Raw genomic sequence first — 27,280 nt, 5'->3', positions numbered from 1 at the left:
CACCGTCTTCTCAGTAGGAATCATGGACCTGTCAACACTGAGCTAACCTACTGAGGTCTTCGAGCATCCTGGAACTGCCAACATCAGGAGTCAGGACTGACGTTGTGTGAGAAAAAACACCCTCCTTACTTATCAAGCCCCTTCTGATACTGTTACCATTGGCTAGAAGGGTTCCAACTGAAGTATGTGCTTTTTACCTCAGCTACTGAGGAAGCTGAGGTACGTGGAGGTTCGTGACTCTTGTGAGAGAACCCATGTTCACAGTAAAACCTAAGAGCCCGGATTCAGACCTGGGTCTGTCTTCAGAGGCATAGGGGCTCTGGAAGCAAGCACCTCTCATGACAAAACGCCTCAACTCTACTGAGACATAGTTTTTGTAAAATAAACTACTAAGCTGCACACATTTAACATCTTCAATGACTTATGGCAGATTATACGCCTGTGAAACAACTACACAAAAGGATACAGAATATTTCCATCCCCGCAAAACTTTTCCTTGGGCCCCCTTTCCAGGCCATCTCTTCTTCCATCCCTGTTTCCAGGCAACTGCTGATCTGCTTTCTGTCACTACAGGTTAGTCTGCATTTTCTAGACTTTGATGTTAAGTGGAACTGACGTAAATGTATGGAAAAAGTGTGACTTCTTTTACTCAGCATGGTAATTTTGAGATTCACCCATGTTATTGCATGTATCCGTAATTCCATCCTTTTTGTGTGGAGTAGGAGCAATATCCCATTGTGTGAATGTACCACGTTTTGCTTGTTCATTCAGTTACTGATGGGCAGTTGGGTTGTTTCTAGTTTGGGGTTCTTATTACGAGTAAGCTGTTAGGCTCAAGTTTCTATGTGGAAATATATTTACAGTTTTCTTGGGCAAACCCCCAGGTGGAATGGCTGCAACACAGGTGGAAATGGATTTTTAAAGAAACTGCCACACTACTTTCTAACATGGTTGTACCATTTACTATTCTCAACAAGAATGTATATGAATACAGGTGCAGGAGAAACTCTTCCTTTATTTACTACTCACGGAACACTTCACTCCTGACACTTCTGTCAAAATGTGTGCCCCCGCCCCCCCTTACCACCACCTGCAACCAAGCAATTCTATAGCACCAGCTGGGTGTCCTACAAGTTAGCTCAATTCTGACACGATCTACCTGAAGATGGTGCTAGATCTCACAAGCTGAGGGCTCAGTTCCACAAGACTGTCCCCCTTCCCCCTTCAGCTGCAAGTCCAGGTTGTCCCCTGTGCTTCTGACTGGTCAGTTGTAAACTAGAGCTTCCTACAACCCCCTTGTTGGGTTTGGTTAATTTGCTCAAGTGGCTCATAGAACTCAGAGAAATATTTCACTTACTAGATTACCAGTTTATTATAAGAGGATATAATTCGGGAACAGCCAGGATGAAGAGATGCATAGGCAAGATATGTGGAAAGGGGTGTGGAGCTACTGTGCCCTCTCTGGGTGCACCTGGGAGGCCTGGAGCAGAGCGAGTGGGGGCTCTGGGGAGCTACAGTGAGAAGTCTGAACTTGATTTTACGTGCGGTACAAAGTTCCTTTGGTGTAGAAAATGACTTTTTAAAGACAAGTATCAGAACAGAAAAATGAAAGGTGACTTGTTGATTATTCATTTTCAACTTTACTTACATAGGGTTTAAAAAAATCTACATAGGTCTTTTATGTTTTATCTAAAGGAAAAATCCAACCTGTATATATTTGTGTATGTGTGTGTAGTCCACTAATGGTAAAAAATAATAATAATAATAATGGCAATAAAAATCCATCGAAGGAAAGAGAATTTAGTCAGTAAAATCTCTTCTAGAAAGAGGTTAGAAGTCATTATTATTCCAAGAATCCTCCATTTTTTATATATATAAAATATACCTACATATAAAACATATAAAATATATATCCCTAAGGGCTCTCCAATGACATAAGACAGTATTTTATGAAATTATATATAAAAAATCAATATTACCTGTCAAGTACTATCTCTTGCATGTGCAGCCCAAACTGCTAAGGTTATGTGAACAAGAAATCAAGAAATCCCTGGTGTCTATTACAGAAAGCTTTTAACAGAACTTGCCTTGACAATTTATTCCTATATCTTCCTTTTCCCCCCAGCTCAATACAAGATTGCTGCTTAATTTGACGACTGCGCAGAGCTGTTTTTAGGCAGTACTTGGGAAATAAGTGTTAAGAGTTCAAGTAAATGCAAATGATGTTTTTGGTACCTTTTCTCAAAAGATTTCCATGAGAATACAGACTAGAATATTAAGCTGTATTATGCATATATAGTTTCTACAGTTATATGTAACTTGGTATCTTTTTGCAGTACATAAGGGAAATGGTCCTGGTGCTATTATTCAGGCTCAAAACTAGGGTTTGCCTTGTAAGTCTCTATCAGGGACTGACAATTTTGTAATGCTGGAAATCACAAGATATTATGAAATATTCTGTTTGCTCAGCTTCAAAGAGTTTACTCTAGACTCCCCCCACCCCTTTCTCCAACCTCAGGGGAAACATGACTGAATTCTATAGATAAACTTACTTCTTGTAAAAGGTGAATGCAGTGAGGTGTCTCCCCACCCCTGTCCACAAACCCAGTTGAGTCTTGACAACTCAATTTTCCATTTCCTTAAATAATCTCCCTTTAGCAGCCCCCCCCATTTCCCTCCCCAATTAAAATGATGAATTAGGGCACCTGGGTGGCTCAGTCGGTTAAGTGTCTGCTTTGGGCTTGGGTTGTGATCTCAGGGTCCTGGGATGGAGGCCCATGTAGCTCCCTGCTCAGTGGGGAGTCTGCTCCTCCTTCTCCCTCTGCCCCTCCCCCCTGCTCATACTCTCTCCCTCTAGGTTTCCCAAATAAGTAAATAAAAATGAAAGCTTTTTAAAAATAAAATAAAACGATGGATTGGAAGGGGAGCATTGGTCAATGCTTGCATTGAGGGTTTCCTACCCCCCAGGGGCGGGATGTATAAGGGGCAGCATCATCTGATGAAACATTTACTGGTGTGGGCAGAGCTATGCCCTAGAAGTCCACTTTAGTCTTCCAGTCTCCTCTGGCGAAAATTCTCTGCCTTGAACAATCTGGACAAGCTTTGCCACCCTGGATCTAGTGCAATCAGAGAAGAGGCATCTGGGCTTTGCAAACCCTGGGATCAAGTTCCAGCGGGATGCCTGGGTGGCTCAGTGGTTGAGCGTCTGCTTTTGGCTCAGGGTGTGATCCTGGTCTGGGGATCAAGTCCCACATCGGGCTCCCTGCGGGGAGCCTGCTTCACCCTCTGCCTATGTTTCTGCCTCTCTCTCTGTGTGTCTCTCATGAATAAATAAATAAAATCTTTAAAATTAAAAAAAAAAGTCTCAAGGTTTCCAGCTAATACTGCATTGTTGGCCGGCAAAGGTGGTCAAAGGTGCTTCATATTGTAGTATTGCCACAGGTGGAGTTGGTACAAACCCTCTCCTTCATGAAAAATGTCTTCTAGGAAAGAGAGGATGGTGTTAAGGAGCATGGGCTGGACAGCTGGACTGCTTGCATCTCATTCCTTCCTTTCCCACTGATGAGCTGTGATCTTGGCCTAGTGGCCCCACCTCTCTGAGCCAAAGCACTTACAGTGTACTTAGCACATAATAAACATTCAAAACCATAGTACTTACGATCATGGAGTATTTTATTATTTTCAACAGCATAAGGCACTTATTTTTTAATGTGTTTTTTTAAAAGAAAAAGCAATCATAAGTCAATGTATTGGTAATTAGCTATTCTCAGAATGATACATGCTCATCTACAAAATCATTTCTTTCTGAACCAACCGGCATTAAGGAATACTGCTGGGTACTTAAAAAAAATGGTGAGAACTTCCTATGATTCCCTATTCTTAGCATATCTTTGCTGTGTTTTGAAACAGTTCTTTTACATATTAGGTTTGTGTGGAAGGAGACCTAGAAGTCTCAGTTCCATTACTTTTAATGATCTCCAGATCCTCTCCCCCAACCCAAGTGCCACAGCCTACTGACAGCATCTTGCACATGTCCCATAACACAGAAGGCTTTGCTGGTCTGTTGGGACTCCTCTTCCCTGGGCCCCCAGCAGCCCCACACCTGTATTTACAATCCTGGCATCTGATTCTGAAAGTCAGCACATCCCATGCCTCGGACACGTGGCTTATTACCTTTTACTGAACTCCTGTTCCTGACCCCTTAAATCCACACCTTTGTCAAGAGCAATGAACACAAAGCAAGACTGTGGCAAAATATTAAAACAAGAGTGTTCTAATTTTGAAAATCTTTAATTTTCTTGTGCCACATAACAATGAGCTACGATGCATCACCGATCTGTAGTATAATTAACTTCTTGGCTTTTGTTGCTTATGAATTTACGTATCCAATTATCCTTCTATTTAATTTCGCATGGTTTTGCTACATTGACTAAAACTTTTTAATATGAAAATCCTTTTTGATTTAATGGACTTTTCAGTTCATTTGTAACCAGTCATTGGGGTACGATTGCCTGTTCCAGCCTGGCGTGTGAAATCTTCCCGGCAGGACGGAGTGCCTAGGTTTCCTGGCCGCCAGGGCAAAGGATGAGATCACACTATGGTCAGCAAGCAGCTGCAGAGAAGCAGCAGTGAAGGAGAGCACATAAAAATGATGCTGATTTTAAACCACCCACGCTCCTTTGTCAAGGGGTACTACCCCCATTCATTTAACCAAGTTGGTGCCTATTTAGGTAACAAGGCTGAAAGCACCATTCTTGCCCTGCCAGAGTTTCTGCTTTGTTTCTTTCGAGAACTTCGCAGCAAGTCCCACTTGTTCTGTCAAAGTAGATGCAGTGAAGAGCCTCATAAGTGGAGGGCCATTCCCATCACTCAAGAAGGCCATTCTGTGGAGCTCCAGCGCCAATCGGATGCGAACGGGAGCAAACTCAAAACGTGCTGCTGGTGAACTGAGATGTGGGTCTTTGGGGCTTCAGTTCTGGTCTCTGGCATGAGGTTTTTAGAGATGGCCGATTTATGTGCCAATGAAGCTTTTCTCATCACCCAAAAGGCGAATTCAACTTTGACTAGTGTCGACTGCATCATCGACAATACCAGAAATCTAAAAATTCAATGGCAAATGTTGTCTGCTCAGTCAGCTCCTTGTAAAGAGCCTCCTGCGTGGCTCTGCTAATGGGACACAATTATTTGTTTTGTTAGGAAGGAAAGGTGATGGCCTTTCTTTTGCTATATATTTTGGGAGTCAAGAACACAATTTAATACAATCAGATGCAGTTTGTTTGTGGAATTATCAAAGACCATACTTGGATATCCAGGTGGGATGGAGGTCGACAGGTAGACATTTACCAAAATGTTACCAGGAAACAATCTATTTCACAAGCCAAGCTGAGAAACACATCATTAGGAGGATTCACTCAAACACCCAGGCATCGAGATTCTAATATTGTTTATTCCTTTAATTTCAGGCTTCCCTCACACCTCTCTTTTTTATTTAAGGGAGGGCAGCTCTATATTGTATGTAATTTAGGATAGGAGGATAGGACCCAGCCCTCTGGTTTATACAAAAGGACATAAATGCACAAATCTGCCTGGAGTACTTTTCTATTTCAACAGGGAGTGGTACACAGGTGTGGTTTCTAGCAAAGTGAAAAACCAGTGAAAGTTAACTATGAACAGACTGTCAGGGGCAGTCACTTTTCCTTCATCAGGCCCATGAGATCGTCTTCTATGCCCTTCTCACTCAGCTCATCCAAACTGTAGTACCGATGAACAATTTTCTTGGCGGTGACCACCACGACTCGGAGCCCGTGGGTGTCCTGGCCCAGCTGGCATCCGATGGCAGATGACACTACCATGTCAAGGTTCTGGTAGGTGCCCCCGGCATTCCGGTGGTAGTGGCCTGAGAACACAGCGGTGACACCTGCGGGGAGGGGGAGGGAAGAAGACATTAGGGGGCCGAGGATTTCCAATTAGGGAACCTGGGGACCCCATGGTTTCCTTCTGGGAGCAATGCAGTATGTTATGAAATTAAATGCATAATATTACTCAGTGCATAATAAATGAGAAGACCACATATGTGACATCCAGAATCCTCTCCAGGATAATTCATCGATACAACATATGAACACATTTGTCATAATGAGTACAAGAAAGTGCTAGGGAGCAAGAAGAGAGAAGATAAAGTGAATGCCTTTGGGAGAGATACAGGAAGCGGAAGGAAATATTTTGAGGCCTGTATAAACAGCCATATGATGGAAGTTAAATGTCTACAAAAAGGAATGTTTATGGAGTTCTAATCAAGATAGCACAGCATGCTCAACATTTAATGTACCTCCTCCGCTCCACACTCAAGAGCCATGATGGATAAAAATCTAAAAAAGAAAACCAAAGGACAGAAGTAGCCTCAAAAAAATATATATATAGCTCTGCGGATGAGAAACAAGGCAGAAAGGCAGAGTAATGAGCAGGGTTATGGTGTTACTGGGAGTTAAGCTCCTACAGTGTAAGAGACTGCAAGGAGTTTCTATGCCATGACCCCTGTTTGAAAGAGGGTTGGGATGAAAACCTTTCTTTATGGAAGAAGGATGCAGAAAACCATTGCTGCAGTGGTGTGCAGGTGTTTTTTAACAAGTACTCCAGGAAACAAAAGAGAACCAACTTGTGATGTTTACTAATTTCTATGGTGTAAACACCCTGATCATGGCTGATTTCAAATTACCAATGTGATGTCACTGCCCAGACGTGGGAAGAGATGCCTGGTTGTACATTATTAATGGTGCTTCTTCTACATGGACACAAACGCTGTGAGAAACCTTGGCCGCATGGTAATAATAACACGTAGCAAGATAATTAGAAAATAATCAGTTTTGAGTATTTATTACCTTTGCTTTTTAATATAATTTGACAGTGAGTTTGTAGAATTTAATTTTTAATAATGGTTGTTTAGCAACAAGCTCACAAATTTCCTTAAAATTTAATAATTGGTTTTCGCGAGCTGGGTTGGAGCTGTCTCCAGAAAAGCACGGGCTAGGGCTTGTAGCAATCTGTGGATCTAGGAAGGAAGGACAGGCACAGGCTCAAGTCTAGGAAATGAGACATGTTTTCTCAGTGCTACAGTGGGAAAGGGCCCTCAGGCTTGACTGTAAGACCTGGCCCCAGGTGAGGGCTGGGGTGGAGGTAACCCAAACCACTAGACAAGGAGAAGCTACTCAAGAGGGAAAGTGAAGGAAAAACCAAAGCTGACATCTTGCTCAAATTGAATCTGAAATTTAAAAAAAAAAAAAAATCTCACCACCTGTGAAGAAATTTCATGCTAATTAGGGCAGTCTATAGACTCCTCAATCAGGAATATGAATGCACTCCAGGTGAAATGAATGATATAAAACTGCCTGAAAAAATATTTAAAATGAGTATGTTTAGGGCATCAAAAAGTCCTTAATAAAGGACTGATATCTATAAAAAAGAACCAGATGTTATCAAATGAAACTGGGATAAATTCAATGAGAATAAATGGTAATGAAAGCTTAGAGACAGTGGCCATTAAAGACAGAACACAAAACAATTCTCAATAAATGAGATAAATCTAAACTGGACACTAATCAAAAAGGAAGCCAGTGAACTAAAAGACAGAATGGAGGCGCTGAATCAAAAGACAACACAGAGACTCAGACACAAGCAGTAAGAATACACAGTTCAAGGAACCCAAAGAATGGACTAAGAGGTATCAATGGATGCTTAAGAGGCAGTGGAACAAGAGAAAGGAGTAAATAACAGTAAGAGCTACCTACAAATGAAGAAATGATTGTTGAGGATCTTCCAAAATAGAAACATATGGGTCTTCAGATACAAAGTACTAGGTAGGAAAATAAAAGTTGATTCATACTGATATGTATCATGCTGATATTGTGGAACATCCAACAACAACAACAACAAAAAACCCCTAAAAAAGTATCATGGTAAAAATACTACAAAAGAATGGTGATTAGATAGCAGGCACCCCAGCCATAAGAGAATCAAAGTGTAATGCCTTCCAGTGCTAAGGGCAAGTAACTATGAACCTCAAATGTTATGCCCAGCTAAACCATCGTTCAAGTTAAAGGGCAAAATAAATACATGCTGGGGAATATGAAGATGAAGAGTTTACCACTTCCAAACCTTCACTGGAAGAATTATTAGGAGATACATTTTAGCAAGGAAGGGATGAAATATTAAAAAACAGTGATGAGCAAACACAAAAATATTTGGTTAATTTAATTAACTACTGATTTTCTTTGAAAAACTCCTTTTTTAATGCAAAAGTAAAACTAAAACTCAAGAATGTCATGATAGGAAGTTCAATGGATAATTAAATAACATAAAAGCTATTATCATGTTTGGAAGGAAGATGAAAACAATGAGTAACTTTATATTCTGCTAGGAAAAAAATGCCTAATTAACATGGCTCTTAAAAACATTTGGGCACAAGCAACCAAATTAAAAACAGGCACACTGTACTTCATCAAAATTTTAAACTTTTGTGTGTTAAAGAACATTATCAACAACATGAAAAGATAGCCTATGGAGTGGGAGAGAATATTTGCAAATCATCTATTTGATAAAGATCTAATATCCATAAAATATGGAGATGAATATGAAAAACATGAAAAAATGGTCAATGTCACTAATCATTAGTGCAACACAAATCAAAACCATAATGGGATTTCACTTCACATCCACTAGGATGGCTATCATCAAAAAGATGGAAAATAACAAGTGTTCACAGAGATTTGGAGACATTAGAACCTTTGTAGAGTGCTGGTGGAAATGTACAGTGGTGCAGCCATTCTGGAAACCATTTTGGCAGTTCCTTCAAATGTTAAACCTACAGCTTCATGTAACCCAGCGGTTCCACTCCTAGGTGGAAATGAAAACACACACCCATGTAAAAACCTGTACATGAATGTTCTCAACGGCATTATTCATAGTAGCCCAAAGAGCAGAAGCAACTTAAATGTCCATTTGAACTGACGGAAGAAAAAAATGTGGCACATCCATATGATGGAAGATTACTCAGCTATCTATAGGACTGGAGAGTGCTGACATAGGCTCCAACATGGACTGACCCCGAAAACATCATGCTCAGTGAAAGAAGTTGGATACAAAAGGCCTCACACTCTAGGATTCCATTTATATGAAATGTCCAGAACAGGTAAATCCACAGAGACAGACATCTTTGTTTGCCAGGGGATGGGGGACATGGCGAAGGGGGAGTGACTGCTAATGGGCACAGCATTTCTTTGTGGAATGGCACAGTCTGAAATCAAACACTGGTGATGGCTGCATAACCCTGTGAATATATTAAAACCGCCAAATTTTAGACTTTAAAAGGGTGATGTAAATTATATGCCTCGATAAAAAAATGCAAAACAATGTATGGGAAGAGGCAGACGCCAGAATGACCCATTTGGTAGTGATCAGAGGTGGAGAATCAGTATGAACTCATGTTTGCCTTAATATCATGTTAAAAACATAATGACACAGAGACACATTTATAGATGTGTACACATGCAGGATTGTATACAGACACATATTCCCCTGCTCTGTCAGCCGTCAGTGCCTAGAAACAAGGGCACATATTGGTCATGAACACACCTAGTGTCCAGATCTTGGTTTCTGGTACCATTCTCCAACAAAAGGAGCTACAGATCCTTGGAGAAATGGCTGCCTGTAGGGCTGGGGCAGGAAACCTACAAAATGAGCTTAGAGGACCTTGCTGGGCTGGAAAGTAAGGGGGTACTCAAAAACTCACATGGATCCGTCAGAGGAACACAGTAAAGAGTTCCCCACAGCCAAAGCTTAACAATTTGGGCAATAAAATAAATTGGTGCTGAATTATAACATAAAGTGTAACAAATAGATCTATGAGTCCATAAAATAAATAAATATGGGAAAAAAAGATCAATCTCCTGTACATAAGAACAAATAATTTATGTCAATATTCCGCCCTCAAGGAGGTGGAGAACTCCATCCTCCCGTCGGTGTGGACTGTGCATACCGACTTCCTTCCAAGAGTAACTTCACAGTGGAGACACAGGCTAAACATCAACAGGGATGGGAAGTCAGGTTGCTAGAACGCACCCTTGATGCACTTTGATGATTGTGATGAAAACGGCACTTTACACCTGTGTGGTCTTCTCTCCCTACCCCCAATCCATGACTCCCAGCATGAGAAAACCATCAAACCAATCCCCATAAAGAGACATTCTACAAAATACCTGACCAGAACTTCTTGAAACTGTCAAGGGCATCAAAAACAAGGAAGTCTGAGAAACTGTCACAGCCCAGAGGAGACTAAGGAGGTGTGATGCCTAAGTGAGGAGTGCTATGCCAGATGGGATCCTGGAGCAGAAAGAGGACATTAGGTAAAGACTAAGGGTACCTGATTATAGACTTTCAATAATAAAACTGTAGCAATATCCATTCATTAATTGTAGCAAATGTACCCTACTAGCGTAAGATATTAATAATGAGGGAAGGCAGGGACAGGGTATATGGGAAGTCTCTGTATTATCTTTGTAACTTTTATGTAAATTTGAAATTATACTGAAATTAAAAAGCTTATTTAAAAAAACCATACGGATAATTTCCAAAATAACATAAATGGAATATGTAGATTTCAATCAGCAAAGAGGCAGAGGGAAAAAATTGCAAGGACTATAAAAACCAAAAGCATCAAACACCAAATTTTAAAATGTTCCCAACACCAAATGCTGGCTCTAGAAACTGGATCACTCCTACAGTGCTGGTGGGAATGCAAAGTGGTACAGCAACTCTGGGAAATAGTCTGGCAGTTTCTTACAAAACTTGCATTTGCCGTATGACCCAGCAACAGAACTCCTGGACATTTATCCCGGAGAAATGAAAACTTACATTCAAATATCTGCACATGGATGTATACAGTAGTTTTATTTTGTAATAGCCAACATAAATGTCCTTCAAAGGTTGCACTGTGGTACATCCACACCATGGAATACCACCCAGCAATAAAAAAAGGAATGAATGATTGATACACCAAACTGGAATATACTTCAAGGAAAGCTTACTCATCTAAAAAAGCCAAACCCAAAAGGTTCCATCCTGTATGATCCCATTTATGTAGTATTCCTGAAATGACTAAATTATAGATAACAGTTGCTAGGAGTTAGGCACAGAGGTGGAGAGGGAGTTGGGAGCGGGAGTGGCTATGGAAGTGGGGCAGGAAGGATCCTTGTGGTGATGGAACTGTTTGCATTTGACAAGGATTCAAAAAGGTCTGAAGGAAATGTGTTCAAAATATTTACAGCAGCTGCTTCTGGGAGACTCAACAGAGCACTGTGACCACAGCCGCCAGGGCCCTGCAGGGGGCCTGCAGCAGGAACAGGGACACACCTGTGGGCAGGTGTGGCCATCTGCTGGCTGAGGTCCACACCTAGGGATGGGAAAAAAGGGCACCCAGGTTTCTCTACTCAGAGCAGTGAAGGGTGGCGGGAAACAGCTACTTCCATTTACTGTTATGAGGATATAAACAGCTACAACTCATTTCAGAGAGTAATTAGGTGCTATTCTCTCACATTTCATCGTGCGTTCCAATTGACCCACCACCACCACTTTTGTAGAATTTTATCCTTCAGACATACCCAGAAAAGGTGTGTTGTGTCTGGGAGCATAAATACACAGTATTGTGTTCACTGGGGCACTGATTGTGAAGTTCATTTATGGGAGACTGGGTAAATGATCGAAGGTGTATTTTTTTTTTAAAGATTTTATTTATTTACTCATGAGAGAGAGAGAGAGAGAGAGAGAGAGAGAGAGAGGCGCAGAGACATAGGCAAAGGGAGAAGCAGGCTCCCTGCAAGAAGCCCATGTGGGACTCGATCTCAGAACCCCAGGATCACACCCTGAACCAAAGGCAGCCACTCCACTGCTGGGCCACCCAGGAATCCCTCATAGGTATATTTTTAAACAGAAGTAGACTTACATGTGCTGGCACTGAAAGGCACGGAATATGTTATTAAGTATGAACAAGAAGTTAAAGAAAAGTACTGTGTGATCCTGGTTTTGTGAAACAAAGACAGTATATGCATGAGAGGCTGTGTGCACATGTGTTTGCAGCCCCCAGCTGAAGTGGGATACATTCCCACTGCTCACACTGGTGACTTCTCGGGGAGGGTGGGGGACTGGGGTTAGCAAGGGGCATCCCTTTCTACTCTTTAGTACCGTGGTATGATGTTATCAGTGATCATGGACACAAGCATCAAGGTGCTGTGAACAGCGTGAAAGTGGCATGCCAGATGGATGGGGTGGGGGGCAGAAGGCATGGAATGGAGGTGCCCCCACACCAGGGCCCAAGCCTCGGGTAGGTGCCCAGAGGGTCCTCGCCACAACTGGAGAATTGAACAGTCCTGACCACACAGACTGGAGGACCTTGGAAGTGACTGCTTCCTCCACGGCCTTCCTGGGGTTTCAAAGCTTCATGGCTTGTGCTGCCAGAGGCCCAATGGGAGCCTGTGCTGTTAGACAGGCCTCGGGGAGCTCCTCATGGCCAGACGGAAACCACTTAGTGTTATTATTATTTTGTGGTGTACTAGATTATGTGCGTGGAATTTGGGTCTTTATGCCTAATTCACAGTTGCAAACGGTAATATTCTGGAAGGAATGTTTGGCAATTTTCAATGTGGCTTGCATTAGCCGTAATTAGCTGTAAAAACTCATTTCTGTTCAAGTTTCACACCGTATTTATTGGCGTCCACAGAGACAGGAGCATTAACGGGGATGTTCGAGTGACCTGCAGAACTTCCAGAGCAGATCTCAGTGGACCCGGGACAGCTGCGCTGGTCTGCTACGTGTGTGCTATCCATCTTCCCACTGCGAGCCCTTCAGGGCTCACCGTTTGTTGTTAATGTCCCAAGTCACAGCATATGTGACCATATGAGGATTGTGGCATTAGCAAGGACACCTAAGAGGACTAGCAATAAAGATGAAAGAGACTGTCAGTGAGCAGGGCCATTCTGTTCAGAACGTCCTCCCCCCTGGCAAGAGATCTACCCCACTCCCACCATTACAATAAGAAACTTCACATCTTGGAATCCTAAATCAGAAACCGTGGAGTGGCCAATGAACAAGTGTGCAAAGGGATGGTCAGGCAGGAAGCTGGAGTCTGTGTCAAACAGAGGAGGGTACGAGTTAACTCTCCATCCTGCCGAGTTCTCAGGCTGAGTTCAAGGCTCTGGGCTATTCCTGGTGGGCCCAGTGACAACCAAAACACAAGGAATGAGACATGGGGAGGGACATGAGCGAGCCTCCTCCCGGAATGGAACCAGAGCCAGAAGGTGCCTGGTGGCTGACAGAGGGAGTTTCTATTTCCCATGTCCTGGGAAGTCTCACAGTTCTGAAGCCTGACAAGGTTCTCCAAATCCTCCCTCGAGTCAGGACAGTATGGAGGTGGAGTGGAAAGAGGATGGCTTGGAAGGGAGAACAGAGCAGGATGCTAGGGGGGCCAGGAGAAGAAACAAGGACAAAGTTATGCAGCTGGAAAACTCATGTCAGAGCCCAAGTGTTGAACGGGCCCTGCAGACTCTGGCTTTGTTCTTTAGGGACCTTGGGCAGGCTGCTGACCTTCGCAGGCCTCCACTTCCTCCCTTGTGAGATGAATCACGATGAACACCAGTCTCGTGGGTGGCACAGAGGTCTGAAGGAGAGCATGGAAATAGGCAACAAGCACCCAGCAGGTGCTCAGCAACCCCTGGGGCTCCCTCCCTGGCAGGGCCAGCGGCTCAGACACCAGGTGCTGGCCCTGCAATGTACAGTCTCCTGCCCGAGTTACAATCCTGTCCCTTTTGTGCTGACAGGCCATGAGGACCTGTCTCTGCTTTCTATTAGCTTTTGGTGGGGACACATTGATTCACAACTCAATGGAGGTAAGGAATGCATTAATAAATCACAGTTTCCTTGACGGGGGATTGATTTTAGCCGTGTTTTCAAGAGTTGTGCAGAATTTCCATCCTGGCTGTTCATTAGTCATCTGTGGCCGACATGCCTCTATGGTTCCTTAATTGAGTATTACGTATAGATTGTTTCTGAATAATGAACTGCTGTAAGGAGATGACAAGCATCTTTTTAAATTACCGCCAGAAGAATTCCCAAGCAAAAGACAGCCCCTGCACATCAACAGAGGACAACTTCTGTGGCATGAGCCTGGTATTTATTTCTCAGTGGTATCAAGTCATAAAGACACTATAAAAGCTATTTTTAAGCTGTCTTGATTCAAATTCATTTCAAATCAATCAGAGGATGGGAATGCAATCTCCATATAATTTAATATTCTAATACTGGAAGCTTGCCTCAAATCAATCAGGAAATTGCGATGTACCCCAGCGCAATTTTAATATTAAAAACTTGCTTCCTTAATGCTTTAGTGTTACTTAAGCCTGGAAAGTGCAAACAAATTTGAATTGGACCACTTTTGTTTTTATCCTGAGTATACATTTATGAAAATGCTATGTATCTTTACATCACCAGCTGTGACAGTGAAAACTGTGTTGCAAATCATTAGTCACTCAATTTATTCTGCCTCGGTGGTAAGGAAAAAGAAACGTGACTCATTAAAAACAAAAAAACAAACAAAAAAGGAAAGTAAAAAAAAAAAATGGTATGAACGGACAGAAAACAGGTACAGATAATCTGTGCTGCAGGTAAAGAATTTCATTAGCAGGTAGCTGAGAGGTGGGCCCTTGAGCCTGGGGAGGCCACATGGCAAAGGGGCACAGACAGATGTTTCTTAAGCAGGGCTGGGAGGCACAGCTGTTAATCCAAAATCAGGGTCTGGCCCAAAAAGGTTCTTCAGGACAGCCCGGGTGGCTCAGCGGTTTGGTGCCTGCCTTCAGCCCAGGGCATGATCCTGGAGACCCAGGATCGGGTCCTGCATCGGGCTCCCGGCGTGGAGCCTGCTCCTCCCTCTGCCTGTGTCTCTGCCTCTCTCTCTCTCTCAAGAATGAATAAATAAAATCTTAAAAAATAAATAAATAAGATAAATAAAAGGTTCTTCACTACTGGGTTAGGGTTTTGAGTTGCCAATCTGGGAATTCTAGATTCCAGTATAATCACTCTCCTTAGGTTCCACGGGCAGGTATCTCCCCACCAAAGTTCCCCTGGCCAGGTATCTCCCCTCCAGTGTTCCCCTGGGAACGTGGAGAAAGGAAAAGGCTAGCTCCACATTCTGTGGGTGAGGCATAAACACTGGTGGAGCTCTCCGCTGATGGAGGCATTGTTGGAGTGTAGGGGGGCACCCAGACTGATCATGCCTAGCAGCCGAGCGCTTAAGCCCTACAGCTGGGTAGTAATATAAATAGCTATTCCTAATAAAAGGTAGCAAGTGATAACAGCCGGGTTTGGTAGTTCTTATTTACTGTATGCTCATCCTAAACTGAGAACTTTGCATACGCGTCATTTCAGGTAAGTTTCATAAGGATCCCCATGAAGATATTAACCCTCTTTTGCAGGTGAGAAAAGTAAGGAAGCACAGAGAGATTAAGGGACTTGCTTGGGGTCACACGGATAGGATTTGTATCTGGATCAAGGCTGACTCAGAAGCAGATGCTCTCTCTGTCCTTTACCTTAGAGGTAGGAAGTGCCAAGGATTGTGACACTGCAGGCCCATGTCCTCCCCTTTGGCCAGTTCTTTGTTCACATCTGCTCCTAGGATAATGATTCTGGTGGTAATAATAATAATAAGTGATATTTATGGAGCGCTCACTATCAGACATTGTTCTGAAGAGCACTACACATGTTTTTAAATCGTGTGAGCCCCACAGTTTCCCTATAAAGAAGGCATAGTTATTATCCCAATTTGGCAGGTGAAGAAAACAGATGTGGACACATACCACAGTTTGCCCCATTTGGCCAGTGTCCGGCAGGGCTGGGATCAGAGTCCAGGGGTCTGGCCCCAGAGTTGGCGCTGTTAACCAAACACCTGCCAAGTTGAGGGAAACTAAAAGCACATGAGAGATGGGGCATGAGAGATGAGGAGGTAGCAGGAGCTAGGTAGGTTGTCACCCCACAACTCCTGCTGACCCACCACCTACAGGAACCCCTTGTTCCTTCTCTGTGCTTTTGAATCCTCACCAGATTTGCAACATGGGAGAAATTCTTATGTGCGTTCTCCAGGGGAGTGAGTGGTACCAGGATTCCAGGTCAGAATCCGGCTCTGCTGGAGGGCAGGGGCATGAGGCTGTAGGCCCAGACTGACAACTGGCTAGAATGGAGACAAGTGAGGCGCCAAGCTCAAGTCTGCATCCTCCTCCTCCTTGCGGTGAGAGCATCAGAGCATGTCATCACATAAGTTCAAATGTTCCCAACCCCAAATTCCCATTAACTGAAGTGAGATCTTAAAGATATTCTCGTGGAACTTCTTTTGAGGATTGCTTGTAACTTGATTGACCTGAGGTCCACAAACATTTTTTTCTGTAATGGATCATAAAATATATATTTTAAGGCCATGCAATCTGTGTGGAACTATTCAATCTGCCTTCCTTCATAGCTTGAGAGCAGCCACTATTCAGAGTTATGTAAACATGTGGGCATAGGTATGATCCAATAAAACTTTATTAACAAAAGAAAAGGAGGGTCACCCCCAGTAATGGGAGAAAAAAAAAAAGCATACTGTCTTAAAAAAATATATTTGGGTGATAAGGTTCAGCCACAGTTTCTCAGTTCTTCAAAAAATTAGAATTTTCTGTACTTCTCACAAATAAAGAAAACAACAAAGAGAACAGTAATTTGTGGTTTGTAAAACTATGAATGCGATTCTGACCAGGGGAGACAAGTGTACTTGCCCAACAGAGAACACTGCTTTCATGAACACAAAATTATTCTATAAACAATTACTCAATTATATAATAAACAAGAGCATTTGTACGAATGGTCAGAAAGAGATTTCTATATTTACTTGGAAGGTAAGAGTGTCCACGTCCTTCATCTAAAAAAAGTAACTCAAACATTAAGATCCAAAAACATTTAAAAAATTGTGTGCTGATAATCTTTGCTTGAAATTAAATGTCTAATGGGCTTATAGAGGAAATGCATGTGCCAATAAGAGAAATTACAAAATTCAACCAGCTTACAGTTTATACTCAATAAACACAAATCTATGCTGCTGAATTAATTTTATGGTTGTCCTTTATATGGACAATGTGAAGTGGAAAGAGCTCTGGGTGGCCCTGCTCAAGAGAAACATAATGTGAGCCTCTCATGTAATTTTAAATTTTCTAGTAGCTGCTTTTAAAAAAGTAAACAGGGGGAGGGGCAAGATGGCGGAGGAGTAGGGTCTCCAGGTCACCTGTCCTCAGCAAATTACCTAGAAAACCATCCAATCATCCTGAAAACCTACGAATTCGGCCTGAGATTTAAAGAGAGACCAGCTGGAACGCTACAGTGAGAAGAGTTCACGCTTCTATCAAGGTAGGAAGACGGGGAAAAAGAAATAAAGGAACAAAAGGCCTCCAAGGGGGAGGGGCCCCGAGGAGCCGGGCTGAGGCCGGGGCGAGTGTCCCCAGGACAGGAGAGCCCCGTCCCGGAGGAGCAGGAGCTGCACCAACCTTCCCCGCGGAAAGGGGCTCCCCGGGAATTGGAGCAGGATCCCCAGAAAGGCGGGGACGCCCTCGGGCTCCCTGGGACAGTAACAGAGGAACCGCGCCCCGGGAGATGCGCCGAGCTCCCTAAGGGCTGCAGCGCTCGGCGGGACCCGGAGCAGCTCGGAGGGGCTCGGGCGGCGGCTCCGCGGAGGGGGCTGCGGGGCTCCGGGAACAGCTCAGCGGCGGCGGCTCGGGCGGAGGAAGAAGCTCCGCGCGGAGGGGGCTGCGCGGCTCCGGGAACAGCTCGGAGGGGCTCGGGCGGCGGCTCCGCGGAGGGGGCTGCGGGCGGGAGCGCGAATCCAACAGCGCAGGCCCCGGAGCACAGGGCGCCGGGACACAGCCCAGGATCCGGCCTCCCCCGGGACAGGCAGAGGCCGGGAGGGCCCAGGACAGCAAGGACGCTCCTGCCTGGAGCTGAGCAGATCAGCGGCCCCGCCCCGGAGCCCCCAGGCCCTGCAGACGGAGAGCCCCGGAGCTACTGCGGGAGCTGACTCCAGGGTCCCAGAGCTGCCCCCGCCACTGTGGCTTCCTCCCGGGGCCTCACGGGGTCAACAACCCCCACCGAGCCCTGCACCAGGTAGGGGCAGAGCAGCTCCCCCAAGTGCCAACACCTGAGAATCAGCACAGCAGGCCCCTCCCCCAGAAGACCAGCGAGACGGACCAGTTCCAAGGGAAGTCAAGGGACTTAAACTACACAGAATCGGAAGATACTCCCCCGTGGTTTTTTTTGTTTTTTGTTTTTTTGTTTTTGTTTTTGTTTTTGTTTTTTTTTTTGTTTTGTTTTGCGCTTTTTTTTCTCTCTTTCTTCTTGATTTCTGATTGCTTCCCCCACCCCCCCTTTTTTCTTTTTTCTCCTTTCTTTCTTTTTCTTTCTTTTTCTTCTCTTTTTCCCCTATTTTTTTCTTCTTTCTCTTTTTTCTTTTTCTCTTTTCTTTCCTTCTCTCTCTTTTTCTCCTTTTCCCAATACAACTTGTTTTTGGCCACTCTGCACTGAGCAAAATGACTAGAAGGAAAACCCCTCAAAAAAAAGAATCAGAAACAGCCCACACTCCCACAGAGTTACAAAATATGGATTACAATTCAATGTCAGAAAGCCAATTCAGAAGCACTATTTTACAGCTACTGGTGGCTCTAGAAAAAACCATAAAGGACTCAAGAGACTTCATGACTGCAGAATTTAGATCTAATCAGGCAGAAATTAAAAATCAATTAAATGAGATGCAATCCAAGCTAGAAGTCCTAACGACGAGGCTTGACGAGGTGGAAGAACGAGTGAGTGACATAGAAGACAAGTTGATGGCAAAGAGGGAAACTGAGGAAAAAAGAGACAGGCAATTAAAAGACCATGAGGATAGATTAAGGGAAATAAATGATAGCCTGAGGAAGAAAAACCTACGTTTAATTGGGGTTCCTGAGGGCGCCGAAAGGGACAGAGGGCCAGAATATGTATTTGAACAAATCCTAGCTGAAAACTTTCCGAATCTGGGAAGGGAAACAGGCATTCAGATCCAGGAAATAGAGAGATCCCCCCCTAAAATCAACAAAAACCGTTCAACACCTCGACATTTAATAGTGAAGCTTGCAAATTCCAAAGATAAGGAGAAGATCCTTAAAGCAGCAAGAGAAAAAAAGTCCCTGACTTTTATGGGGAGGAATATTAGGGTAACAGCAGACCTCTCCACAGAGACCTGGCAGGCCAGAAAGGGCTGGCAGGATATATTCAGGGTCCTAAATGAAAAGAACATGCAACCAAGAATACTTTACCCAGCAAGGCTTTCATTCAAAATGGAAGGAGAGATAAAGAGTTTCCAAGACAGGCAGGAACTGAAAGAATATGTAACCTCCAAACCAGCTCTGCAAGAAATTTTAAGGGGGACTCTTAAAATTCCCCTTTAAGAAGAAGTTCAGTGGAACAATCCACAAAAACAAGGACTGAATAGATATGATGACACTAAACTCATATCTATCAATAGTAACTCTGAATGTGAACGGGCTTAATGACCCCATCAAAAGGCACAGGGTTTCAGACTGGATAAAAAAGCAGGACCCATCTATTTGCTGTCTACAAGAGACTCATTTTAGACAGAAGGACACCTACAACCTGAAAATAAAAGGTTGGAGAACCATTTACCATTCAAATGGTCCTCAAAAGAAAGCAGGGGTTGCCATCCTTATATCAGATAAATTAAAATTTACCCCGAAGACTATAGTGAGAGATGAAGAGGGACACTATCTCATACTCAAAGGATTTATCCAACAAGAGGACTTAACACTCCTCAATATATATGCCCCGAATGTGGGAGCTGCCAAATATTTAAACCAATTAATAACCAAACTCAAGAAATACCTTGATAATAATACACTTATACTTGGTGACTTCAATCTAGCTCTTTCTACCCTGGATAGGTCTTCTAAGCACAATATCTCCAAAGAAACGAGAGCTTTAAATGATACACTGGACCAGATGGATTTCACAGATATCTACAGAACTTTACATCCAAACTCAACTGAATACACATTCTTCTCAAGTGCACATGGAACTTTCTCCAGAATAGACCACATACTGGGTCACAAATCGGGTCTGAACCGATACCAAAAGATCGGGATAGTCCCCTGTATATTCTCAGACCATAATGCCTTGAAATTAGAACTTAATCACAACAAGAAATATGGAAGGACCACAAACACGTGGAGGTTAAGGACCATCCTGCTAAAAGATGAAAAGGTCAACCAGGAAATTAAGGAAGAATTAAAAAGATTCATGGAAACTAATGAAAATGAAGATACAACCGTTCAAAATCTTTGGGATGCAGCAAAAGCAGTCCTGAGGGGGAAATACATCGCAATACAAGCATACATTCAAAAACTGGAAAGATCTCAAATTCAAAAGCTCACCTTACACATAAAGGAACTAGAGAAAAAGCAACAAATAGACCCCACCCCCAGCAGAAGAAGAGAGTTAATTAAAATTCGAGCAGAACTCAATGATATCGAGACCAAAAGAACTGTGGAACAGATCAACAGAACCAGGAGTTGGTTCTTTGAAAGAATTAATAAGATAGATAAACCATTAGCCAACCTTATTAAAAAGAAGAGAGAGAAGACTCAAATTAATAAAATCATGAATGAGAAAGGGGACATCACTACCAACACCAAGGAAATACAAACGATTTCAAAAACATATTATGAACAGCTGTACGCCAATAAATTAGGAAATCTAGAAGAAATGGACGCATTCCTGGAAAGCCACAAACTACCAAAACTGGAGCAGGAAGAAATAGAAAACCTGAACAGGCCAATAACCAGGGAGGAAATTGAAGCAGTCATCAAAAACCTCCCAAGACACAAGAGTCCAGGGCCAGATGGCTTCCCAGGGGAATTCTATCAAACGTTTAAAGAAGAAATCATACCTATTCTACTAAAGCTGTTTGGAAAGATAGAAAGAGATGGAGTACTTCCAAATTCGTTCTATGAGGCCAGCATCACCTTAATTCCGAAACCAGACAAAGACCCCACCAAAAAGGAGAATTACAGACCAATATCCCTGATGAACATGGATGCAAAAATTCTCAACAAGATACTAGCCAATAGGATCCAACAACACATTAAGAAAATTATTCACCATGACCAAGTAGGATTTATCCCTGGGACACAAGGCTGGTTCAACACTCGTAAAACCATCAATGTGATTCATCATATCAGCAAGAGAAAAACCAAGAACCATATGATACTCTCATTAGATGCAGAGAAAGCATTTGACAAAATACAGCATCCATTCCTGATCAAAACCCTTCAGAGTGTTGGGATAGAGGGAACTTTCCTCGACATCTTAAAAGCCATCTACGAAAAGCCCACAGCAAATATCATTCTCAATGGGGAAGCACTGGGAGCCTTTCCCCTAAGATCAGGAACAAGACAGGGATGTCCACTCTCACCACTGCTGTTCAACATAGTTCTGGAAGTCCTCGCCTCAGCAATCAGACAACAAAAAGACATTAAAGGCATTCAAATTGGCAAAGAAGAAGTCAAACTCTCCCTCTTCGCTGATGACATGATACTCTACATAGAAAACCCAAAAGCCTCCACCCCCAGATTGCTAGAACTCATACAGCAATTTGGTAGCGTGGCAGGATACAAAATCAATGCCCAGAAATCAATGGCATTTCTATACACTAACAATGAGACTGAAGAAAGAGAAATTAAGGAGTCAATCCCATTTACAATTGCACCCAAAAGCATAAGATACCTAGGAATAAACCTAACCAAAGAGGTAAAAGATCTATACCCTAAAAACTATAGAACACTTCTGAAAGAAATTGAGGAAGACACAAAGAGATGGAAAAATATTCCATGCTCATGGATTGGCAGAATTAATATTGTAAAAATGTCAATGTTACCCAGGGCAATTTATACGTTTAATGCAATCCCTATCAAAATACCATGGACTTTCTTCAGAGAGTTAGAACAAATTATTTTAAGATTTGTGTGGAATCAGAAAAGACCCCGAATCGCCAGGGGAATTTTAAAAAAGAAAACCTTAGCTGGGGGCATCACAATGCCAGATTTCAGGTTGTATTACAAAGCTGTGGTCATCAAGACAGTGTGGTACTGGCACAAAAACAGACACATAGATCAATGGAACAGAATAGAGAACCCAGAAGTGGACCCTGAAATGTACGGCCATCTAATATTCGATAAAGGAGGAAAGACTATCCATTGGAAGAAAGACAGTCTCTTCAATAAATGGTGCTGGGAAAATTGGACATCCACATGCAGAAGAATGAAACTGGACCACTCTCTTTCACCATACACAAAGATAAACTCAAAATGGATGAGAGATCTAAATGTGAGACAAGATTCCATCAAAATCCTAGAGGAGAACACAGGCAACACCCTTTTTGAACTTGGCCACAGTAACTTCTTGCAAGATACATCCACGAAGGCAAAAGAAACAAAAGCAAAAATGAACTATTGGGACTTCATCAAGATAAGAAGCTTTTGCACAGCAAAGGATACAGTCAACAAAACTAAAAGACAACCTACAGAATGGGAGAAGATATTTGCAAATGACATATCAGATAAAGGGCTAGTTTCCAAAATCTATAAAGAACTTATTAAACTCAACACCAAAGAAACAAACAATCCAATCATGAAATGGGCAAAAGACATGAAGAGAAATCTCACAGAGGAAGACATGGACATGGCCAACATGCACATGAGAAAATGCTCTGCATCACTTGCCATCAGGGAAATACAAATCAAAACCACAATGAGATACCACCTCACACCAGTGAGAATGGGGAAAATTAACAAGGCAGGAAACAACAAATGTTGGAGAGGATGCGGAGAAAAGGGAACCCTCTTACACTGTTGGTGGGAATGTGAACTGGTGCGGCCACTCTGGAAAACTGTGTGGAGGTTCCTCAAAGAGTTAAAAATAGACCTGCCCTACGACCCAGCAATTGCACTGTTGGGGATTTACCCCAAAGATTCAGATGCAATGAAACGTCGGGACACCTGCACCCCGATGTTTCTATCAGCAATGGCCACAATAGCCAAACTGTGGAAGGAGCCTCGGTGTCCATCGAAAGATGAATGGATAAAGAAGATGTGGTTTATGTATACAATGGAATATTACTCAGCAATTAGAAACGACAAATACCCACCATTTGCTTCAACGTGGATGGAACTGGAGGGTATTATGCTGAGTGAAATAAGTCAATCGGAGAAGGACAAACTGTATGTTCTCATTCATTTGGGGAATATGAATAATAGTGAAAGGGAATATAAAGGAAGGGAAAAGAAATGTTGGGAAATATCAGGAAGGGAGACAGAACATAAAGACTCCTAACTCGGGGAAACGAACTAGGGGTGGTGGAAGGGGAGGAGGGCGGGTGTTGGAGGGGAATGGGTGACGGGCACTGAGGTGGACACTTGACGGGATGAGCACTGGGTGTTTTTCTGTATGTTGGTAAATTAAACACCAATAAAAGTTAATTAAAAAAATAAATAAATAAAAAAGTAAACAGTAACAGGTAAAATTAATTTTAATGATATGTTTTAAAGACTATATTTAAAATATTTCAACATGTAATCAATATATAAAATATTACCAATTTTACATTATTTTCATACCAAGTCTGGGAAATCCAGTGTGTATTTTACACTTTACACTTAGAACCCACCTCAATTTGGACCAGCCACATGTGGCTACTATATTAAGCAGCACCATTCTGGGCTGGGGCAGATGTGGAAATCCAATTCTAGTGTTGGCTCTTTTTAACTGAATGGCCTTAGTTCCATTACCTGAAAAATGGAGATAATCACAGCTGCCCTGTAAGGCTGCCGCTATGAGAAATAGTTTTCACTGTGCCTTGTACACAGTAGGCTCCTAATGAATGAGAGTCATTTTAATATCAATTATTAAATGACTGAATATTTCTTTAATAGAAGCACTGAATTATCAATACCATATAACAAACACAAGGCCCTTCGGCAGAGCGAAAATAACTACACCACATATAGAAAGAGACCAAAAAATAAAATAAAATAAAATAAAATAAAATAAAAAAGTAGCCCTAGGATCAACAGTTTCCAAAGTTTACAAGGAAGTTGAACCGCTAGGTCAAAGAATACCTCCACTTTTTTGGCACAGCGTCAAGTTATCATTGAAGAACTGTAAACCTCATATACTTGATCAGTTTTAACACACGTACACTCATGGAAATCATCACCAAGATCAAGATCATGAACATATCCACCACTCCCGAAAGTTGCCTTGTGCTCCTTTGGAGTCACTCCTTCCCTCCAGCCTGGCCCAGGCAATGTCCACCTTGCTTTCTGTTTCTATAGATTGATATGGATTTTATATAATGGAATCATTTAATACACACTCTTTTTTTGTCTGGCATCTTTCACATAGCCTGACTTTGAAAACTTTGATATATTTCATGAAAAGAATCATGAAGGCATGATTTTGAAAGACTCCTCCATACTACTGTATGTGGCAAGAGTTCATCCAAGTAATTTTATTGCCAAGTAATATTTCATTGTAATATTTCATTGTAATATTTCATGTCCTATAATTTGTTTACCATTCAACTTCTGATGGACCCTGCAGTTATTTCCAGAACTGCCTCAGCACACTTGATGAAAAGTGATGAACCATATATATGTTTGTGTTTATTTCTAAACTCACTTTTCTGTTCCATTAATCTGTTTATCTTTTAATACCAACTGCCAGCTTTGATCCATGGTTTATGGTTTGTCTTGAGATCACGTAGGGTAGGTCTTTCAACGTTGTTCTTCTTTTCCAAAACCATTTTGCTACTATAGGTAACTTTCATTTCCACAGGAATTTTAGAATCAGCTTGCAGATTCTACCTTAACCTTCAGGAATTTTTATTGGTATTATGTTGAATCTAGAGATCAATTTGGGGAAACTCTCCTATTAACAAGTCTTCCAATCCATGAACATGGTCTATCTTTCTATTTACTTAAGTCTTCTTTAATTAATGTCAACAAAGGGCAGAGGTCTTACATGTCCTTTGTTATTCCTGGGTATTTTATGTTTTTTGCTGCTATTGCAAATTGAATTATTTTTGTAATTTCATTTGACAAGTGTTTGCTGGTGGTATGTAAAAATACACTTCATTTGTGTCTATTAACCTCATACCCTGAGATCTTGCTAAATTCATTTATTCTAGTAATTGTTTTGTAGATTCCAGGGATTCTCTAAATAATCATATCATCTGCAAACAGGGACAGTTTTATTTCTTCTTTTCTGATTGTTATGCTTTTCCCTGCTCTTTGTAATGACTGGAACCTCCAATATGCTGTTACATAGGAATGGTGAAAATAGGCAAGCTTTCGTTATTCCTGATCTCAGGGGGAAAATTTAGTCTTCCATATTCCCATAGCTTAGACTTTTGACATGACTGTCAAATGATCCATAAGGAAAGAAAGCAACTTAAATTCCCACCAAGGATGTTAGAGTTTGGTCACTGAGATTTCATTCCTTGGGGATCTTATGAGGCAGAGCCTTTCAAAGACTAAGAGGGAGACTGTCCAACACACATTTATCAAGATATTTTGAGTAACTGCTATCCTCCCTGGTTTTATCATGCTGGATAATTCCTGTCCTCTTACTCTTAAATAAGTCCTTTCACACGATTTACTCTGGCAGATCCTGTCAGTGTCCCTACCAGGCCCCTTCCCAGGCTGGTGTGTCCAGCTGGTGCCAGGAGGGTTGGCTGCTAACTGCTCACAGCGGCCCTTCCCAAGACCTGAATGACTGAACCAAAGCTGTGGTGGGGGGCACAGCCAATGAATGACTGATATGAGAGTACAAAAGGCCAGCCCCCAGACCACGTGGCATGGGACTCCTTTTATATGAAATATTCAGAATAGACGGACACATCTGTGGTGAGAGAAAGTAGATTTCTAGGGCAGAGAGGGAGGAAAGGGGAGTGGCTGCAGAAGGGTGCAGGGTTTCTTTATAGGGTCCTGCAAATGTTCTACAATTCATTGTAGTGGTGAATGCACAACTCTGTGAATAGATTGAAACTGCTGAATTGTACAATTTAATATGTGAATTGTATGGTATGCTGATGGTATGGCATGTCAATAAAGCTCTTATGGTGTGGTGGGGGAGAGAAAGGGAATATGACCATAACAGTCATAGCTATCATTTTTTGAAGACCTGCTATGGGCCAGGCAGTGTAAACAAGCCTCACTCTGTGTATTATTTTACATTTTTCTCTATCCCTATAAAGGATTACTGTATGTGGGAGCTGGGGGACATGGTCCCCCTGCCTCAAGCTGGGGGGAGGGGGAGCATCCATCTCTGTAGTGGTGTGATTCCTGCTCTGGAGCTCTGGCTGGATCAGGCTGAAATCCTGAGCACACACCCTTGCTGACTTTGCTCCTTGCCCTGTCCTGGGTCCTCGCTTCCCTGCTTCAGGGAGCCTCCCTCACATGTCTGCCAACCTCAGGCTCTGCTTGGACACTGACCTAGGACACTGGACACTGGATACTGACCTAGGACACTGACATATAGGAGGTCAGCTAGACCTTCTGATGCCTCTATTACTCTCTCTGCCCAAGGGTTCCTCTCCTGGCCCCCTAATTTCTCCGACAGCCCCACCCACTTTACAAATAACAAAGACTTTCTATTAAGAGCTTCAGCTTGCTCTCTTCAGTGGTTTTAAAATTTCCCTTCCACTATTTATCTTTATTGTGTTTCTGCCTTCAAAAATAATGCGTGCCTCAGGAGAGGAGAGCAGTTGAATAAGCTTTGGTACACACGCTGTGCAGCTGTAAGGAAGAGTTAGGAAGATCTCCATGAACTGATATGGAATGACAACCAAGAAAAATTATGTGAATAAAGTGCAAAAATCATATACAGTAGCCTTCTTTTTGTGTAAGAAGGGATAATAAAACAAACACATATGATGCATGCAGCTTACCCTCAAATAGATCAGAAAAAAGTATATATATATTTGCAATATCTCTCACAAATAAAAAAAATAAAGCAACTGGGGGTAAAAATGCTAGATAAATCTGTGTGAAAGGAATATAGGTGTTCTTTTTACTTGCAACTTTTCTGTAAGCTTTAAAATATTTCTGAATAAAAAGAA

The 27,280-nt window shown here is 42.4% G+C and overlaps 1 protein-coding gene across 1 annotated transcript in view; it reads right to left on the bottom strand.

Moving 5' to 3' along the window:
• Positions 1 to 4,271: 4,271 nt before the first annotated feature.
• The window catches only part of CPPED1 (calcineurin like phosphoesterase domain containing 1), a 105,707-nt gene continuing 82,698 nt past the window's right edge, over positions 4,272 to 27,280 (bottom strand). The window contains exon 4 of the mRNA XM_041748729.1: positions 4,272 to 5,917. Coding sequence (XP_041604663.1) covers positions 5,688 to 5,917 — 230 coding nt within the window. The 3' untranslated portion in view covers positions 4,272 to 5,687. The remainder of the gene's footprint in view (positions 5,918 to 27,280) is intronic.

The sequence above is a fragment of the Vulpes lagopus genome, chromosome 3 (genome assembly GCF_018345385.1).
Source record: "Vulpes lagopus strain Blue_001 chromosome 3, ASM1834538v1, whole genome shotgun sequence".
Classification (NCBI taxonomy): Eukaryota; Metazoa; Chordata; class Mammalia; order Carnivora; family Canidae; genus Vulpes; species Vulpes lagopus.
Note: the sequence above shows the minus strand (reverse complement) of the source record. Positions and strands in the feature narration are given on the sequence as shown.